The following is a 20,588-nucleotide window of genomic DNA, read 5'->3' on the forward strand; positions in this document are numbered from 1 at the left end:
GCAATAATATTCAGAATATTGTTCTTCAAAATAACACTTAGTTTGACTTATCCATTCTGATGGTTTGCCAACTATTTTACTTTGTAAGCTCTCAACAATACTGTTGTAAATATCAGGGATGTACCTATTCGTATGACATGAGCAACTATGTAGAGATCCCGCTTCAGATCCTTGTTACTGAGATCCTAAAGGTCCAAAAATATAAAAAGCAAAGTTATGCCGGGTAAACGACAGTGAGGATTATAGACTAAACTGTAGTCAACTGCATAACTTGAGGTAGATGCTGCAATGAGTTATAATTAATTCTATCAGTATATAAACATCATTATATAAACATCATTATCCGCAGTCAGCATTTTAAGCTGAGAGTCAGCATTTCACATGAAAAATCAACTTTTTTCACTGAGATTAGTGTCAACTAATCAGATCAGTTAGAGGATTGGACTAGAGCCTGTTAGAACAAATTAGATGTAACTTTCTTCCACTGTTAGTTGCCACGTACTTGAGGAAGAAAATTTTAAGATGAGCTGCTGGTTTCTTAGTGATGTAGCTGCAGGTGTAATGTTGTCCCATTACATGTCCACCAACATTATTTCCTGCAACACTGTTTATGTCAACATTTACAATTTATAAACCTCCTATGTAAATATTTACAACTACATTCTATATGCAAACATTTTAAAATGGGAAAACTGTATGTAAACATTTCACCAGCATGGTTTGTTGCTGAACTGATCGAATCACTTTAAATGCTTTCGCAAAAAAAATTGACTACCATTTTTTTCCTAACTGAAATTTCTAATGTCTAACAAAGGTTTCAAACAAAATAATAAATTACATATTTGACCACAACACGATTAAGTGTATCCACTGAAGTGTTTTTTGTGTCTCCCAAAAACCTCGTTTTGCCCAATGGCGTGATGGTATCTTTGAAATGCCAGGTCTCCATGGGGGAGGGAAGAAGAGGATTATAAATTGAATTAAGAAATAGGAACAGGAGTAGACCCCTTGTGTCTGCTCCACCATTCAATAAGATCATGGCTGATCTTTGACCACAACTCTACTTTCCTGCCCGATCCCATATCCCTTGATTCCCTTATCGATCTCAACCTTGAATATACTCAACAATTGAGCATCCACAGCCCTCTGGGTTGGAGAATTCCAAAGATTCACAACCCTCTGAGTGAAGAATCTTCTCCTCATCTCAGTCCTAAATGGCCGACCCCTTATCCTGAGACTATGCCCCCTAATTCTAGGCTCTTCAGCCACAGGAAACAGCCTCTCAGCATCTACCCTGTCAAGCCCCTTCAGAATCTTGTATGTTTCAATGAGATCACCTCTCATTCTTCGAATCTCCAGAGAGTATAGGTCCATTCTACTCAATCTCTCCTCATAGGACAACCACCTCTCAGGCAATTATATCCTTCCTTAGGTAAGGAGATCAAAATTGCACACAGTACGCCAGGTGTGGTCTCACTAAAGCCCTGTACAATTGCAGCAAGACTTCCTTACTCTTGTACTCCAACCCCCTTGCAATAAAGGCCAACATACCATTTGCCTTCCTCACTGCTTGCTGTACCTGCATGTTAACTTTCTGTGTTTCGTGCGCAAGGACACCCTAATCCCTCTGAAAACCAACATTTAAAAAAATATTCTGTTTTTCTATTCTTCCTACCAAAGTGAATAACCTCACATTTCCCCACATTATATGCCATCTGCCACCTTCTAGCCCATTCATTTAACCTGTCTATATCTCTTTGCAGTCTCTGTGCCCTCCTCACAGCTTACTTTCCCACCTAGCTTTGTATCATCAGCAAACTTGGATACATTACACTCGGTCCCTTCATCTAAGTCATTACTATAGATTGTAAATAGTTGAGGCCCAAGCACTGATCCTTGTGGCACCCCACTAGTTACAGCCTGCCAACCTGAAAATGACCCGTTTATCCTTACTCTCTGTTTTCTGTCAATTAACTGATCCTCTATCCATGCTAATATATTATCCCCAATCCCATGAGCTCTTATCTTGTGTAACAACCTTTTATGGCACCTTATCGAATGCCTTTTGAAAATCCAAATATACTACTTCCACTGGTTCTCATTTATCTACCCTGCTAGTTACATCCTTAAAAAACTCTAATAGATTTGTCAAACACGATTTCCGCTTCATAAAACCATATTGACTCTGCCTATTCCTATTATGATTTTCTAAGTGTCCCGTTACCACGTCCTTAATAACAGATACTAGCATTTTCCCGACTACAGATGTCAGGCTAACTGGCCTGTAGTTCCCTGTTCTCTCTCTCCCCCCTCTTCTTGAATAGCGGTGTTACATTTGCTATCTTCCAATCCACTGTGACCATTCTAGAATCTAGGGAATTTTGGAAGATCACAACTAATACTTCCACTGTCTCTGCAGCCACCTCTTTTAGAACCCTAGAATGTAGGCTATCAGGTGCAGGAGATTTGTTGGCTTTTAGTCCCATTCGTTTCTCCAGTACTTTTTCCTTACTAATATTAATTATTTGAAGTTCCTCACTCTCATTAGACCATTGATTCCACACTATTCCTGGTATGGTTTTTCTGTCTTCTACTGTGAAGACAGATACAAAATATTTGTTTAATGTCTCTGCCATTTCCTTATTCCCCATTATAATTTCTCCTGTCTCAGCCTCTAGGGGACCAATGTTTACTTTCGCTACTCTCTTCCTTTTTACATACTTGTAGAAACTCTTACAATCCGTTTTTATATTTCTTGCTAGTTTACTCTCATTCTATTTTCTCCCTCTTAATCAATTTTTTGGTCATCTTTTGCTGGTTTCTAAAACTCTCCCAATCATCAAGCTTACTACTCTTCTTGGCAACATTATAAGTCTCTTCTTTTAATCTAATACTATCCTTAACTTCATTAGTTAGTCACAGATGGATCACTTTCCCGTGGAGTTTTTATTCCTCAATGGAATGTATATTTGTTGAGAATAATGAAATATTTCTTTAAATGTTCGCCATTGCTTATCTACTGTCATATCTTTTAATCTAATTTCCCAATCAACCTTAGCCAACTCGCCACTTATACCTATGTAATTGGCTTTGTTTAAGTTTAAGACTCTAGTTTCCGACTTAAGCACGTCACTCTCGAACTCAATGTGAAATTCCATCCTATTATGATCACTCTTCCCCAGAAGATCCCTTACTTTGAGATTACTAATTAACCCTGTCTCATTACACAAGACAAGACCTAAAATAGCCTGTTCCCAGGTTGGTTCCACAACGTACTGTTCTAGAAAACTTCTCGAATGCATTCCATGAACTCATCCTCCAAATTACTTTTGCCAATTTGATTTGCCCAGTCTACATGAAGATTCAAGTCCTCCACGGCTATTGTATTACCTTTGTTACAAGCTCCTCTTATTTCTTGATCAGTACTCTGTCCATCAGTATAATTACTGTTAGGGAGTCTATAAATTATTCCCACCAGCGTTTTCTGCTGCTTGTTATTTCTTATCTCCACCCATACCGATTCTATATCCTGGTCTTCCAAGCAAAGATCCTTTCTCACCACTGTCTTTATGTCATCATTTATTATCAAGGCTAACCGCGCCACCACCCACCCCACCTACTTTTCCATTTTGTCTGTCTTTTCGAAAAGTCAAGTACCCTGGAATATTTAGTTCCCAACCTTGGTCACCCTGTAACCAAGTTTCAGTAACGGCTACTAGATCAATGGCTACTATTAATTTGTGCCATTAATTCGTCTGTCTTGTTACGAATGCTTTGTGCATTCAGATAAAGCGCCTTTAATTTTAACTTTTTACTATTTTTCCCTGATTTGACCTTTGCACTGATGCACTGTTACCGTTAAACTCTCTGTCCCTTCCTGACACACTCTGCTTATCTTTATCCAAATCGCCACACAGATCTATGGACTTGACTTTTCTCTTTAGATTTATAAATTTACCCTTACCTGAACCCTCCCCTCCACGTTTTTAGTTTAAAGCCCCATCTACCGCCCTAGTGATTCAATTCACCAGGACACTGGTCCCAGCCCAGTTTAAGTGGAACCAATCCAAAGGAACAGCTCCCTCTTCTGCCAGAACTCATGCCAGTGTCCCATGAATTGAAACCCCTGACACCCACACCACTCTTTGAGCCACACATTTAACTCTCTGATCTGTTTGACCCTATGCCAATTTGCGTGTGGCTCAGGTAGTAATCCAGAAATTATTACCTTTGAGGTTCTGCTTATTAATTTGGACTCTAGCTCCTCAAACTCCCTCAGCAGAACCTCATTCCTAGTTCTACCTATGTCGTTGGTTCCTACGTGGACCACGACAACTGGATCCACCCTCTAATGCTCCAAGTTCTTCTCCAGCCACGAGGAGATATCCTTAACCCTGGCATTGCGCAGGCAACACAGCCATCTGAACTCCCGGTCACGGCTGCAGAGAACAGTATCTATCTCCCCGAATATACTATCTCCTACCACTACCACATTCCTTTTTCCTCCCCCCACTTGAATGGCTTCCTGTACCAAGGTGCCGTGGTCAAATTGCCCATCCTCCCTGCAGTCTTTGGGTTAATGTCTTAATTTACCAACTATATTTTTTTAAATTATGGGGAAAAAAACAAATCCCTAAAAAAACCAACAAAGAAGTTACAAGCTGCACTGCTGGAGAGAATGCCAAAAATCATGGGAGTTTGTGGAGCAGCTAGTTGCTATTTTCTTTAAAAATCAGAACTGTTACTATTTGTGAATTCTAGAACCCTCGATCTAGCGTGGTCAGTGGAAGTCTCTACTAGAATGCATTAAACAAAATTCCACATTAGAGAGAGAGAGAGAGAGAAGCGAAGCATAACATTATCTTTCTGTGAATAATCTAGTTCACTCACAGTCTTACCAATCACGTGACTTCATTGGCCCAGAAGGAAAGCCTGGCTAGAATACTATATAAATGTTTAAATTATAAGCCTCTTTGATGTGCAGACTTTCTGCCTGGGAGTCATACCTACATGCAATATATAGTGCAAAGAGACCAAAAGATAAAAACTAAAAACACACATGAAAGGCCAGCTTTAGTGTGTCTAGAGACATAACCCAAGTATCAAACTGCCCAGGTCAGCTTTGTTTGTGACTAACTGAAGGTTCAGTAGTAAATTTGCATTCATACTTAACAACAACTTGTATTTATATAGCACCTTTAATGTAGTAAAACAGTCCAAGGCACTTCACTGGAGCGTTATCAGACATAATTTGACACCGAGCCACATAAAGAGATATGATAGGTGACCAAAAGCTTGGTCAAAGAGGTAGGTTCTAAGGAGCAACTTAAAGTTGAAGAGGTAGCGAGGTAGAGAGGCGGAGAGGTTTAGGGAGAGAATTTCAGAGCTTAGAGCCTAGGCAGCTGGAGGCACAGCCGCCAATGGTGGAGCAAAAGAAATTGGGGGTGCGCAAGAGGTCAGAATGGAGTAGTGCAGACATCTCGGAGGGTTGTAGGGCTGGAGGAGGTTACAGAGATAAGGAGGAGCAAGGCCATGAAGGGATATGAACCTAAGGATGAGAATTTTAAAATCGAGATGTTGCCGACATGGAGTCCATGTAGGTCAGTGAGCGTAGGGGTGATGGGTGAGCGGGACTTGGTGTAGGTTAGGATACTGGCAGTAGAATTTTGGATGAGCTCATGCATTCTGATAGTCTTGTGCTAATCCCTCGACAGACAGGGAGTTATTTCTGATTGTTTTGTTCCCTCTGTGTAGCTGAGCTTTTTCTTGTGGTATCGATCTGTCCCCTGGAGTTGACTAGTTTGAGGTTACGGATTTCAGTTACTTTGTTAATGTTACTGGGCTGCTGCACCTTCTAGGCATGGATACAGAACATGAAAAAAATTCTTTGTATAATCAAGGGAACAAGCCCAAAACATCATGGAGTAGAAATATGTAACGTTACTGTCCATTTAAATGCTTGCAGACTTGATCATCGTGCTTTTAGAATATGTGTCGATACCACTTGTACATGCATTAAAAAAGAGACTATAGACTGGAAATTACTGAGTGATGCTATCATACAAACGTTCACTTATTTAAAATGGGTAAATATCTCCATTAAAATAGGAGAGATAGAAATGTAATAGCAGCATTTATATAACATTGTTCACTGTAATGTTCAGGCTTACATGGTGCACAAGGTATTATTGATTCCTTTATCAGCCTGCACCTGGTACTCCAGCTTCTCCCCATCAATGGAACAATTCTAGAGAATGTAGACTACTTTGCATACCTTGATAGCTATCTATCATAGAATGCGATCATCGATGAGGAGATTCAGCACCGCCTAAACAGTGCCTCAGCGGCTTTCAATTGCCTGAGGATCCGTTTCTTCGAGGAAAAAGGACTGGATATATCTACGAAGATTACAATTTACAAGTCTGTTGTTCTCTCAACCCTACTCTTTGGCTCTGAATCCTTGGTAACTAACAGAAGGCATCTCAAGACTCTTGAGCGCTTCCATCAATGTCCCGAATGCAAAATCCTACAAACTCGATGGGGAGGTTCATAAAACCAATGTGTTTGTCCTCTCAAAAACCGGCTGTACCAGTTCTGAAGCTATGGTTATCAAGGCCCAACTTATGCAACATATGCCGAATGGATAACCCTAGACTCCCAAAACAACTACTTTATTCAGAACTGAGCTCCAGCCAAAGAAGTGTTGGTGGCCAGAAAAAGAGATATAAAGATAATTTGAAATCCAACCTGAAGAAATGACATATTGACATCAATACATGGGAGGAAACCATCAAAGACCTCAAACTGTGGCGATCCGTGTGCAGGCAGGGAATTAACGAGTTTAAACAAGCTAGGATTGTCAAAGAAGAAGGGAAACAGACATACAAACATACGAAATAAGAGCAGGAGTCGGCCCCTCGAGCCTGTCCTGCCATTTGATAAGATCATGGCTGATCTGATTATGATCTCAACCCTACTTTCTCTTCTACCCACTATAACCTTTAACTCCCTTGTTAATCAGGAATCTATCTAACTCAGCCTTAAAAATATTCAATGACCCTGCCTCTACTGCTCTTTGGGGAAGGGAGTTCCACAGACTCAGGACCCTCTAAGAGAAAAAAATTCTCCTCATCTCCGTCTTAAATGGGAGACCCCTTATTTTTAAACTGTGGCCCTTCGTTCTAGTCTCTCCCACAGAAGAAACAATGTCAGTCTGTTGTGACTACACCATCAACTAGATTGTCTTTCATATGCAAACTTTGTGGTAAAATATGTCTCTCTAGGATTGGTTTACAAAGCCAATCTAAATGCTCACCAAAGCCTGGCATATCTTAAAACTGCTGAGAAACAATCTTTCACGATTGTCAAGGGATTGCCAAGAAATTAGAGAATGGACTGCACAGTATTTTGGTTCTTTTATTCTTAGATTTTAATAATTCCTAACTGTCAGAAACAAATAATTATAATCTTTCTGCTTTTTTCCTGGTTATTGAAAACACTGTCTGTAGTTATGTTTTTCAACCATAAAGGATCTTGACCAACATAATTTTTAAAAAATTCTCTTTTTTTATATATAAAGGTTAATTCTGGTCTGCAATAGGGAAGGTCTGTCAAAACACATCAGTTCAAGCAGCTGGACAAGGTGAGCTGTGCAAAGGTCATCTCCAAAACTCTTCTCTATTAAAGAATTTGGCATCAAGAGAAATCAGGGCCTGTAAAGGGCAAAAGTGCAATCAGGCAAATGTCCATAAACTACAAGAAACCATCAACCCAATCTTTTTGCAAACAGATCTGGTTAACTAAATGAGGCCAGTCACTGTTACAAGGCACTTTGTGAATATGCAGAGTGCAAGAACCATGTACTGTAACCAGACGTGATGATTTGCGGAGTCAGAGATATGGAAGTATGAATTTAGGAGGCCATGGTTGGTAGCTAGCTCACCCCCATGGACTACCACCTGAAAAATGTTTCCCCTGGGATCATTTACAACCTGTTACTCCTTTTTTCTCTTCTTCTGACTAGGATTACCAACCCTCCTGGATTGTCCCGGAGTCTTTTACGTCCAAAAGACGGCACCTCCGGCAGTGCAGCACTCCCTCAGTATTGCACTGAAGTATCAGCCTAGTTCATGTGCTCCTATCTCTGGAGTGGGACTTGAACCCACAACCTTCTGACTCAGGGCGAGAGTGCTATCCACTGAGCCACTGCTGACACATTGGGTAGTGATCAGGAAGGAATGCCCTGCCTGTTTCCACCCCCCTCCCGAACTAGGGGCATTGGATCCAATTATAGTGCTCTCCAGCTGAAACCAACTAACACAGCACATTCCAGGAATCAAACCTGGGATTTTCCTTTGCAATTAAAAAGCCTCTGATTATCAAGCTGTTTCCATATCGATGCTTTATTAAAAATACTGAGAAAATATCATTGACACATTTCAGATTTGCTACCATTTTGTCACAGGAGAGGTTTGATGCATTTTTTATTACAAATAACTGTGTTAAGTCGAATTTTGCTCCTAAAAAGCTAACATTTCCTGGTGGCCACAAGCTGTTTACGGGGGGGGGGGGGGGGGGGGGGGGGGGGGGATGGGGAGAGAGGAAGATGTGTATTTAAGATGGATGGACCAGTCTGTGGAATATTCCCATTCCCATAATCACTTTGAACTGAAACAATGTAGGGCATTGAATCTTTATGTAAGCCACCCAGGCTCATTATGTCAGGGTGACCTATTCATCTGAGCTCAGCAGGAGTTAGTTGCCAAGGAGCCTTTATCAAAGGAGGGAGCAGTCAGTTTAACAGGCAGCCACCTGATTTTACTCTCCATTGAAGTCAGTGGACAGTAATATTGGGCGGGGTGTAAAACCGGCATTCCACCCAATCCAGTGGGTTTCCCACCCGGCCAGTTAGGTTAGAATTGACCCCATGTGTTCGTAAGCCATGAGCTTAAAAATACAAAAATAAAATATAATTTTGCTCCAAAACTTCGAGATTTTGCTCCAGCAAATTAGGTGTCCCTGCTCCTGTGAATGCTCCAAATTGTTTGTTGTGCAAAGATATGGGGCTCGATTTTCAAAGGGTGCCAGGATGGCAGCGGGGGTGGGGGTCAATGGGTGCAGGGCAAACCCGAATAATAAAAACTAACCGTTCCCCAAGCGATTGCGACTTAATTGGTGCCCCTTAACGTGGCTTCCGGGTTTGCCGTCCGAAAGCTGCGCAGTGGGCGGACTGTGCACCCGCATGACAGGCTGTCAGCTGGTGCATCTAGATTTAAAGGGCCATTGCTCCAATGGATTTTGCTGGAACAAAGAGCCAGAAGGCCCAATGGAGCAGCACAGGGGCGTGGCTGCTCCAAGATTCAGCGATGCCTCACTTCAGGTGCTACTGGCCGGGGTGAGGAGGAGGGAACTATTTTACCTGGTCGACAGGAGGAAGCGCCCTGCTTCTGCCATGAAGGAGGCCTGGCTCGAGGTGGCAGAGGAGGTCACCAGCAGAAGCAACATATCCCGACCCTGGGTTCAGTGCAGGAAGTGTTTCAATGACCTAACCAGGTCAGCAAAAGTGAGCACTTACTGATTCTCCTGCATTTCATGGTTCACATCATGCGCACACCCCCCAATCCCAAACTCATTTTGCACTGCCAAGACTACTCCACCACATCACTCCTCACGCCCATTTAAGGCTCATCCTCAAATTACCTGAACTTCCTCATCCCACCACCACCACTCACCCCAATCCTGATCCAATGTGATGTCTCTGTCTCATACTCACCCTCTGATGCAGCTCTTTCACAGTCAGCCTCACCCAAAGCAATGCATACATTGGTTGGCCACTTCACGATCACTCACTCCAAGAGAAGAGAGCACAAAATGCACGCGAGAGGGCGAGGGCTGGAAGGGGGCCACAACAAATAATGATCCTCTCAGACACGGAGGAGGTCCTGCAGATCAGCCGCACCCTCTAGCGCCTGTCCGTTGGGTACGCCGAGGCTGGCATCCCACAAACTTCTGGTGACACAACTTTAACATTCATCACACATAACATGAACTGATGTTAACAATGATTGGCATATTGAACATCTCAGTATGCTCATCGCAACATGGCACATCTGTGATGATGCTTAATATTGCCTTCTGTTCTCTTACAGGCCCTTCAACGACTGCAGTGATGGGAGAGGGCGATTCCTCAGAGGAGCTCCCGGCCTCTGGGGGCGCACCATCACATCGTAGCGAGCCATTCATCAGTGCAAATACTCACACCTCGGTGGGTCCTAGTGGTCAGTTAGTTGGGTTGGCACCTGGTGAGTCACCACACACAAGTGAGCACGAGCAGACACTGGTGGCAGGGGCAGCTGTGAAGAGTCCGTGTCGGTGGGTGCACTCCTCTCCAGGCTCTGCACAGCTGGACCCAGATGCTGAACCCTGGGGCCATCCTTTAAAAGGAGAATGATCGAGGGACAGCAGCATATTTGTGAGGTACTGGAACAGGTGCCATGCACACTCTCCACAATAGCGCAGAGAATGGAGGAGTCCAACTCCTGCATTAGTAGAACAGTGGCGCAGGTACGGGAGGGAATTCATAGAATCATAGAAGTTTACAACATGGAAACAGGCCCTTCGGCCCAACATGTCCATGTCGCCCAGAATTGCTGAGATAGTATCACAGGGACGTGATCAACTGTTGAGATAGTGTTGCACGCAACTGCAGAAATGTCTGAGATAGTGTCGCAGGTAACTGCAGAAATGTCTGAGATAGTATCACAGGTAAGTGCGGGAATGTCTGTGATGGAGGGAAGGCTAGCCTCCGTTGAGCTTCAAGCATGGCTCACAAATGAGTCCATTCAGGCCCTGACAATGGCTGTTCAGACCCACGGTGAACAACATTCTGCCTCCTTAAACAGGCAGACAGAAACTTTACAACTGGGCTTCCAAGGCATCATACATGTCCTCCAAACTGTTCTCCAGCAGGGTGGTAGGAGGGATGTGGGCCTGGTCCAGGAGAGGGATGATGATGGCGATAGGGGACATGGAAATGGGGACATCACTCAAAGCACTCCCATGTCTCACCTGTTGCCCCCCCCCCCTCAACCAGTACCCGCAATGCTGTGTCCTCTCCAGGTGGCTGAGTCTGCCCCTGCACAGGTGGAGAGACTTTGAAGGGGCCCTCACGGACTCCAAAACCCAGAGGGCATAGGCGCAAAGCATCTAAGCAGTCCAGCCATGGACATGAGCAAACTGCCACTACCTCTGCTGCAGCCACAGGGGATGCACCACGTAGAAGCATTAGGAAGGGAAAGCCTAAGGATTTGTGATCACAAAGGGGATGCACAAGGGTGTCTAACAGACTCATGTTTTTCATTTATATTTGTTTTTTGTTAAAGTCACATTAAATGTTATTATTCTCACCACTACTGCCACGTCTTGCCGTTCTTGACTGGCTTTTGTGACAGGGCCCTTCCATTTGCTTCATAATGAACGGCAACACTTGATGCCACCCAATGGATCACTATACAGTGGGTGTATGTTTAGTTGCAGGACTGTTTTGTGCCGGGTTGTGGGGGGCGGGGGTGGTGCTGGTGTTGGCGCTGGTCTTTCCAGGTGGTGAGAGGGCTGGACTCTTCTCACTTTCTGATCTTAAGAGAAACGTTCACATATGAGTGTCCCTGGCCTCAAGAGCAGCCCCCCAGGTGAGCCGCTGCTGGGTTTGTCCTCCTCCTTCCTCCTCAATGTGGATAGCAGATGTGAATGGTGGATGAGGGCATGGGAGCTCCTCAACTGGTACCCCTCTCTGTTGCGCCATGTTGTGCAGGACACAACACACTACTATAATGCGACCTACTCTCACTGGTGAGTATTGAAGCGCTCCCCCAGAACGATCAAGGCACCAAAATTGCATCTTGAGCAGTCCTATCACATATTAAATTATAGACCTGGTTGCGATGTGGCTATTGTTGTATCACTGCTGTTCCTTGCTGACGGGGTTCCTCAGAGGCGTTATGAGCCAGGTGTGCAGGGGGTATTCCTTTGTCCCCGAGGAGCCAGCCCTTAAGGGTGTTCGGTGCGTGGAAGAGGCCCGGGATGTTGGATTCCCTCATAATGAACAAATCGTGGCAGCTGCCAGGGAATCTGGCGCACACGTGAGGAAATTTTTTGCGGTGGTCACAAACGTGCTGAGCGCTGATGGAGTGATACCCTTTCTGTTGATGAACAGTCCTGGCTCGTGTGGAGGTGCTCGGATTGCTATACGCGTGAAATCGATTGCACGCGTGGGAAGCCAGCCACAGAGTGGAATCGCACTGCCCTCTCCGTCTGGCTGAGGTTGTCCATGGGGAAGTTGACGTATTGCAAGGCTCTGTGAAACGAGCCGTTGGTGACCTGCCTTATGCACTTGTGTGCAGACGACTGAGAAACCCCGGCGGTGTCACTGTTAGCACCCTAGAATGATCCGGAGGCGAAGAAGTTGAGGGCAGTGGTCACTTTAACTGCGATGGGAAATGAGATGCCGCCAGGCCCAGCTGGGAGCAGCTCGGCATGAAGGAGACTGCAGATGTCTCGACCACCTGGCGACTCACTCTCAGCCTCCGTATGCACTGCTCCTCAGAGAGGTCCAGGAAGCTGAGCCCCTGTCTGTAGACCCTATGACGAGTGTAGTGCCTCCTATGACATCGCTCCTTCTGTTGTTCCCCTCCGTGCTCTTGTGCAGGTGCCTGTGGCGCAGCACTGTGTTGTGGAGCTCCACGTGGCGGAAGTGCGCACCATGCCTAGCGAGAATGGTGATGTTGCTTGTCCACGGATGTACTGGTGAATTCAGCCATCGCACCCCCCCCATTCTGATGGTGTCAGTTTGAGGGGATCCGAAAAGTTTTGTGTATTCTGAGTGGAAACCAAGAATTCTCAGTCTAAACACAAAGATCTCCCAGCCAAAAATTTGTCTGAGAGAATTGAGTGCCCTGCTGCAATAACTCACCTTTTATCCCCGTCTGTCAAACAGGCATTTAAATGTCCAAATGGCTGCCGGCTGAAACACGACTCATTCCCCATGGCATGTTTCACACAGCACGGGAAACACGATGAGGCAGCGTTGAAATCGTTTGCCTTCACTCTAAATTAGATTCATGTACATTTCAAGTACTTCAAGTACCCAGATGGCTCTGGGTCGTGCGCGTTCTTAGGCATGTTGGAGCTGGGATTTCTGACCGCTCCTGGAAATCAAGATTTTCTTCCCCCACCCCGGCCCCAACGCGCCCGCAGTTCCGGTTTAAAATCGAGCCCCCCATGAAGTTCAACTCATGAACAGATGCTTGAAATCTGTGCATGCTCGTCAGGGGGCCTGTGGGTCTGGTACTGGTCTGGCTCGACTCAGCATTTGGTGACAGACAGTAAGGGGTTTGGCATTCACGTAACCTAGCTTCTGAATTAGAGCCCTGTATTGCAAAACTCGAGAGTTTATCATTTCTAGCATTCTAGTGTCTATGTTATTACCATGAGCTGCTGTTATTGTGGGATAAATTGTTCCTATATTAATATCAGCAGCATTCTGCTGTGATGTACTCACTGTGTATTGTCTTTTTATGGTGCAAAACTCAACAGTCAATTATAAACCACTTTATTTTAATAATTAAAATATCTGTAACCCTTCCAAAGCAAACTATTCTTGGCTTCAAAGGTTGAAGATACATTCCAAAAAAATCAAAATACTGTCTGACCACCCCGCTCCCCACCGCCCCAGGAAATAAACCTTGTGTCTTCAGTGCTCATATCCTCCTTTCTTAAATTGTTACATCCAGCACGACGAAAATTGCATTTTTGTGTATTTCAGTTTTTCCCTGTGATATAAATGCTGGATATACTAGGTAAACCTGCAGCTTAAGTTAGAACAGCCCCTTGTCTAACTGCACCCATAACCTAACCAACTGTTTTCGCGTCATAGGTAAGGCTTTGTTTTTCACATGAAAAGGGTCCAAATTGTTGAAAATTGATCCTGAGACACTGAAGATTCTGGATGCCATGTAATAAAACAGAATTTATTTCGCTCTGTCACACTATAGCAGTGGTCCTAGTCACAAGGTTATATTCAGGGTTGCTTTTGGTTATTTGAATTGTCAGCTTTTTTTTTGGAGCTATTCATCAGTGTTTGTGAGTTTTCTAGGTTGTCATGTATGCAACACCTCCTCCAGCTTTTCAGATTCTGTTAGGTGATGTGTCTCCTGTACAAATGCACTCAAATAACCAGCAAAGCAATTTTCATAAATTGCATGCCAGTAATACCTAGTAAAGTCTTGTTAATCTAATGTATGATGTTCTTTTTCCATCAATTACTGTGCATTAAGTAACTAAAATAATTATTGGTTATGTTATTAAAGTCATATTACAAAAATGATTTCAGTATATGGATAATGCAAAGTCAAACTAAAATCCTTCCTTCATTTCTCCACATCTACATCCTCAGAATCTACATTAGAAGATGCAAGTGTCATTTCGGGGATAGAGGGGAAGATGACCATTATAATGAGATGTGTGGTGAAGGAAAATATATCCAACACCTCACAGACATGGGATCTGGGGGGTGTGCTCTGTAGATTGTGCTGTTGAATTGCAGGACAACTGTGCCCCTTTTGGCAAGATGCTCCACAGTCCATCTTTGGGTTGCACCTTGCAAACTAGGGAACAAGATTTAGCGACAAGGGCCACAATGGAAAAGTGCTGGACCTTGTTCGCCCTATGACACACCCAGAGCATATAGGAGGAAGACATTATCCCCATAACCTCACGGCATTCACGGTTTAAAAACGGTACAGTCCCATCTCACCCAGATGTACACAAAATACAACTTGATTGGACGCAGCTGGTAGACCCCATAAGAAAGAAGGACTTGCATTTATATAACACCTTTCATGACCTCAGGACGCACTGAAGTGCTTTATTGCTATTAAAGTCCTTTTTTTAAAAAAAAAGTGTAGACACTGTTGCAATGTTGGGAACATTGGCAGCAGCCAATTTGCGCACAGAAAGGTCCCACAAACAGCAATGTGATAATGACCAGATATGCTTTAGTGACTTTGGTTGAGGGATAAATGATGGCCAGGAACTGGGCAGAACTCCCCTGCTCTTCTCCGAAATAGTGCCATGGAGTCTTTTATGTCCATCTGAGAGGGCAGACTAACACCTCATCCAAAAGAAAATAATGGTTCAGTAATCAATCTGATTCCTAAGCGTTTTCACTGCTTCTGTGGGATGTTCCAACTCAGTCTCCCAAAATCCTTTTAAGGCTAGTCTAGAGGTATTGTCAGATGGCATCCAGTCTAACAGTGGGCTGATGGGCCACTTTATCCAAGGTGCGGCCAGTGAATATATGATTCACAACAGGCTCTCAAGCAATACTTTGCTTAGCAACAGCTGGTATCATAAGCACAAATCACGTCACCTACCCTAGCAACATAGCTAGTAGCAAGAATAATGACTGTGAGAAAGATGAGAGAGAAAGGCATTTTCTTTTCTTCGTTAAGTGGCTAATTTGAGCATTGTTACTAGAAGCCTTCATAATGTTTAATTTTGATGATTTTTCTTTCTATTTTTTTCTCTATTCTCACTAATCAAAAAAGGCTGCTTTTGTCCTAGACCTGAAATTTGAACAGTAGCTGGTTCTCTAAACCATTTCATGAGTTTGATGTGAGAATGAAACTACATTTTTCATGACAACTATTTTGAAGCACAGCACCAAAGCTTAGTTTCATTTCCAACTTAATGCATTTAACCTTTTTGAGAATAAAGCAGTGAATATAGAAGAGAGGGACTCCACGTTACCGTAAACAATGCACACAGCCGCTCTATCTTCTCAGGGTTTCTGGGCATCCCATTCTTGTTCAGCCTCACCATAAACCTCTCACTGCGGAAGGAAAGAAAATGTATTAAGTATTTTTGGGGAGCGCATCATAGGTCAGAATATGGATGTGACTGGATGAGTTTGCTTAAAGGGAAGATTCGATCAGGCACCAGTTCCAGTACAGCCACTGGAATTGCAGTAAAACTTACTGGCGGGTATGAGAAATTTTCAGACTACGTCCACTTGAACCGCGAGAAACACCGAGCAGTACAATTATAGACTTTGTCCATCCACACTTGAATTGTATGTGCAGGGAACATTTTGAGCTGTGTGACATTAAAGTAAAGTACTGGTGTTTACAGGTCTGTCACTGCTGGTGGGGGCAATTTAAGGGAGTATTAGCTCTTAGAGTGAAAATGGTCCAGCAGGTACCTGCAAAATTTTACTAACCAATTGTAAAAGGAAAGTTGCATATTTTGTAACTTTTATTGTTACTCAGAAGTCCCTTGTGAACACCTTTACAGTGAGTAACAATGTCCATTTATCCAACTGCACCCATTAATCCTTTTTGAAGATTGTGCAAGTGATGAATTTGGAGTTGTCACTGGACTTATGTAGTATATTGGCACCAATGTAGTATTTGGGAAAAAAAATCATCCTTAAGCCAATACACTTCAGTGCCATATGATAGACTTCTTATACAATCAAACAGCACTTGAAGCACATTACTACCATGGCTGTACCTTTGTCACAGATCCTCTGATTTTAATGTATTAAACGAAAACAATGCAACCTATAGATGGGGAGATGTAGCAACGTCAGGCACGCGGAGCTAACGCTGGACCAACTAAAAATAAGCATAGTTAGAAAATGATTTAGATTACAGGCGCACCACTGTACTGCTTGTGGATAGATTTTTGAAAACTCAGATAGACCAGCCACACAAATGCCATGGCTACTAGAGCAGATCAGAGTATGGGTATTCTGCGGCGAGTGGCTCACCTCCTAACTCCCCAAAGCTTCTCCACCATTGACAAGGCACAAGTCGGGAGTGTGATGGAATACTCTCCACTTGCCTGGATGGGTGCAGCTACAACAACACTCAAGAAGCTCGACACAATCTAGCACACAGCAGTCCCCTTGATCGGCAACCCATTCCCCCACCTTAAACATCCACTCCACACACACATACATATGCGTGTTACCATGAATGGTCATCTGTGGTAACTAACTTCTCAGTAACCATGGAGCTTAGTGATTTAACTGGTTCTATTCTAGGTTACAGTTCTACCGGCTTGTAGTGCCAACCAGTACTTCACCAGAGTGGCCATTTTCAACTGTAAGCCTGGAAAGCATTGGGAAACTTTTGACCGTAAGGGCATTGTAGCTTTGCCGATGCCCTAGTTAGTAAAGGCATTGTAAAACTAAGCATTATAGATCAGTAGGTTCTGGGTTCATTGCCTACATCCGCTTGGCTAGATGATTTCGGCCAAGATGGCAACAGAGATACTACAATTGGCCTCAGTGTCCCTCGGTCAGGGCTCCCATTGTTGATTGCTCTTCTGGATGTGGACATAGGGTGAACACGAAGGTGGGCTCAGCTACCATGTCCTCATGGTCAAAAACAGAATATGCTGGAAACACTCAGCAGGGCAGGCAACATCTGTGGAGAGAACAGACAATTTGATGTTTTGTGTGCGGAGACTCGTTATAACTTTATCAAAGCAGTTCTGACAAAGGATCCGATCTCGAAATACCAACATGTTTCTCTCTCCACCGATGCTGCCTGTCCTGCTGAGTGTTCCCAGCATTTTCTGTTTCTGTCTTAGATTTCCAGCATCTGAGGTATTTTGCTTTCTGCTCCTGTTGTCATGGTTATCTAGCTTGCCAATGCTTTCTAGGCCTCACGCGTGAAACTAGGTGAAGCACTGGATGGTGGGTAGGGCCTGTGGAAACATATCCCAGCAGGAGTCAATGCCTTCAGGGGAGGAGGGGAGAAAATTGGCATGAGGAACTTTTTAAGGCCTGAAAAACCTGCTTCTATTCTTTCTATAGTTGTTCTTTATGGTTTGCATTCATTGGATTAATTAAATGAATGCTGCTTTATCTCTGCATAAAATACTTTGTAACACCCCTCGGTCCTCTGTGTAATTAATAAGCATTTGCTTTTGTTACAGTGCTTGCACAGTAACATGCATTCTCTATTGTCACTCTATAAAAGTTTAAGGACGGCATGAGAACTGGTCTATTTCTGAAAGCATGCTTCAGTGACTAAAAGTCTAAATGTTATATATGTGACTACAAGAGCTAAAAGAGGGATTTGGTCAGTTACTAACTCACAGCGTACATAAACAGTGCTTTTACGGTTGGTTCTCTATAAACCCCCTCACTCAGGAGCACTACTTGCTTTCAACATCCTCCTTGTACTGCCGCCAAACTACTCATGCTTCCATATATATACTATAATCGTTTTAGTGCAGATTAAAATGTCCTAATCTTCTTGATCCCTTTTTTTGATTATAGTGATGGAAAGGCACAGGATTACAGTGAAGCGAGGTTTTACAGTTCTGACTTACAGAACCAGAATACAATGATATTGCTGAAGTTGTACTACTCTCTTATTGCTGCCACTAACTCATTTTTTGATAATTTCAAACCTCGCCTTTTCCCTCTGTTCAATCACTTTTATGGTATTTGTCCAGTGGTTCAAGTCTCTGGTGAGTTAAGTATTTGAACCACTCCGAGAGACCAGGCTAATCGTCCATCACTCAGAAGCACATTTTGTTTTCAGTGGAAGAGCTCGGTCATCCTGTATTGTGGGAGTTTGCACAAGGACACTAATTGTAGATGAGGAAAAAAAACTCATGTGCCAAAGAACTCTAAATTAACTTGGAACAAAATTTACACAATACCCAATTAAATTGGATTAATTTGATGTGATTTGACCCTTTTCTGCATAGATTCATTACTCACAGTAAACTCAGTCTGGAGAGGAAACAAATTACACCTAAGAGCTTAGTAAAACCTTCAGGGTCTCTTTTCTCAATTCTCTTCCCTATCTCCCCAGCCCTTTGACAAATTTCAAGCGGATTCATCATTACAATTTTTGTTTTAAAATGAAAAATACCCCAGATAATCACCGACAAAACTGGCCTTGAATATTATTGATATTTAGATGTATTAATATTTAGATGTAAATATATCTATACATATAGTTTTAGATTGGGGCTATTTTAATTCAGATTCTGGGAGACCAGCATCTGTGAGCCAGTTCTGAGTGTTTAAATTAAATTAGTCTCTCTTCTCCCTGTGACATACTTGTAGACAAGTGTTTCTTGGGTCTATGAGTGTGCTACTGGGACAATTTGTAGTACATGTTGGGAGCTGGCCCTCAGATGCTGGTTTCCTGGATTTCAAATTAAAACAGTTCCAGAATAAAAGCAGCTTAAATCAATGCAGCCAATGGAGGGAGACTGGGTTTTGATCCGCCAGCTGCATTCCATAGTGTTAACAAAGCCTAGTTTCCTTGTCCTGACAGCATTGTACCTGCACTAAATGTAGGTGTACGATTCTGCAAAAGCAGATTGGTGCAAACGAGCTTGAGAATTGCAACCCAAACTAAAGAAACACCAAATATAAAAACACCTAAAATGAACCTAGTTGCTGGGGGGTCACTGCTAGATATGGGCTAATACCATCCAAAGGCCATATTATTGCAAGGTGCACGGTATATGGGAACTCATGGATTCCTATTTAAAAAAATCTTAAAATAACTTGTATTTATACTTTTCACTTACTCAGGTCATCCCAAATCGTTTCATAACTTATCAATTACTGTTGAAGTTAGTCACTATTTTTTTGGTAGACAAAGCCATTAATAATTTGTTTTGCGTTGACTAGTCTGGTCATTATCACAGAAAATTATGCAATTTTTTTTGTATGTAAAGACCAATCTCCCCTCCTGTACATCATGTTAGTGTACACACTAAAAGTTTTGACCCTACTACTGATTATTCTGTTTTTTTTGAAACTGCTAACTCACGAGTGCTGGTCTGACTCACTCATCACCGGATTTGCCTGCGTCCAAAAACTAACAACATTTAAAAAGATTTCTGAATTAGACTCTACAATCTTTTTTATATTGTTCTTTAAAATACTTAAAAGGGAAGGATAAAAAGCAGAGAATGGCACTTTGATATCAGTCCAATTTTCCCCAATCACAGGAGCTGTAATAGATTCCCACACTCGGCTACTATGCTCATCAATTCTAATTAAAATGGGAATATACGAAAACACAACAGAAAAATTGCCATTTTGCAATGTTTTTCCCAAAAGTTAGCATAGCTGTATACCAAATGGTATACGGAGGCCAAGTCTTTAGTCAGTAACAAGAAAAACATAAACTTGAGCACTTTTGCTAAATTCAGGAAGATGTTTTGCTCCTATATTGTGCCACTGAGCTTTAATAATCTGTTCTACCAACACCAACATTCCAAACCACTCGATTTTACAGCAAGTTCATTGCACCGGGAATTGCTGGACATTGAAAGGAAATTGTTTCCACCCTTTCCCCCCTGAACCACACAGACCAGCAAGATCCAAACTCCAATTTCCAAGTTTGTGCTGAGTTAGCTGATCACAGCCGGGACAGTAGCAGAGGTGTGACAATTGGTCTCAGTGCCCCTGTTTTAGTGAGAGTACATTTGAGCAGGGTTACTGATTCTGATCGCTCATCATATGACAATATCAGGTGAAGAGAGCACAG

The 20,588-nt window shown here is 42.9% G+C and overlaps 1 protein-coding gene across 1 annotated transcript in view; it reads right to left on the reverse strand.

The window, feature by feature from the left end:
* dock3 (dedicator of cytokinesis 3) overlaps positions 1-20,588 on the reverse strand; it is a 1,008,697-nt gene that overhangs the window by 372,690 nt on the left and 615,419 nt on the right. The window contains exons 10-11 of the mRNA XM_067999007.1: positions 15,805-15,886; positions 125-185 (exon numbers count right to left, since the gene is read on the reverse strand). Coding sequence (XP_067855108.1) covers positions 125-185; positions 15,805-15,886 — 143 coding nt within the window. The remainder of the gene's footprint in view (positions 1-124; positions 186-15,804; positions 15,887-20,588) is intronic.

Source organism: Heptranchias perlo, chromosome 17 (genome assembly GCF_035084215.1).
Source record: "Heptranchias perlo isolate sHepPer1 chromosome 17, sHepPer1.hap1, whole genome shotgun sequence".
Lineage (NCBI taxonomy): Eukaryota > Metazoa > Chordata > Chondrichthyes > Hexanchiformes > Hexanchidae > Heptranchias > Heptranchias perlo.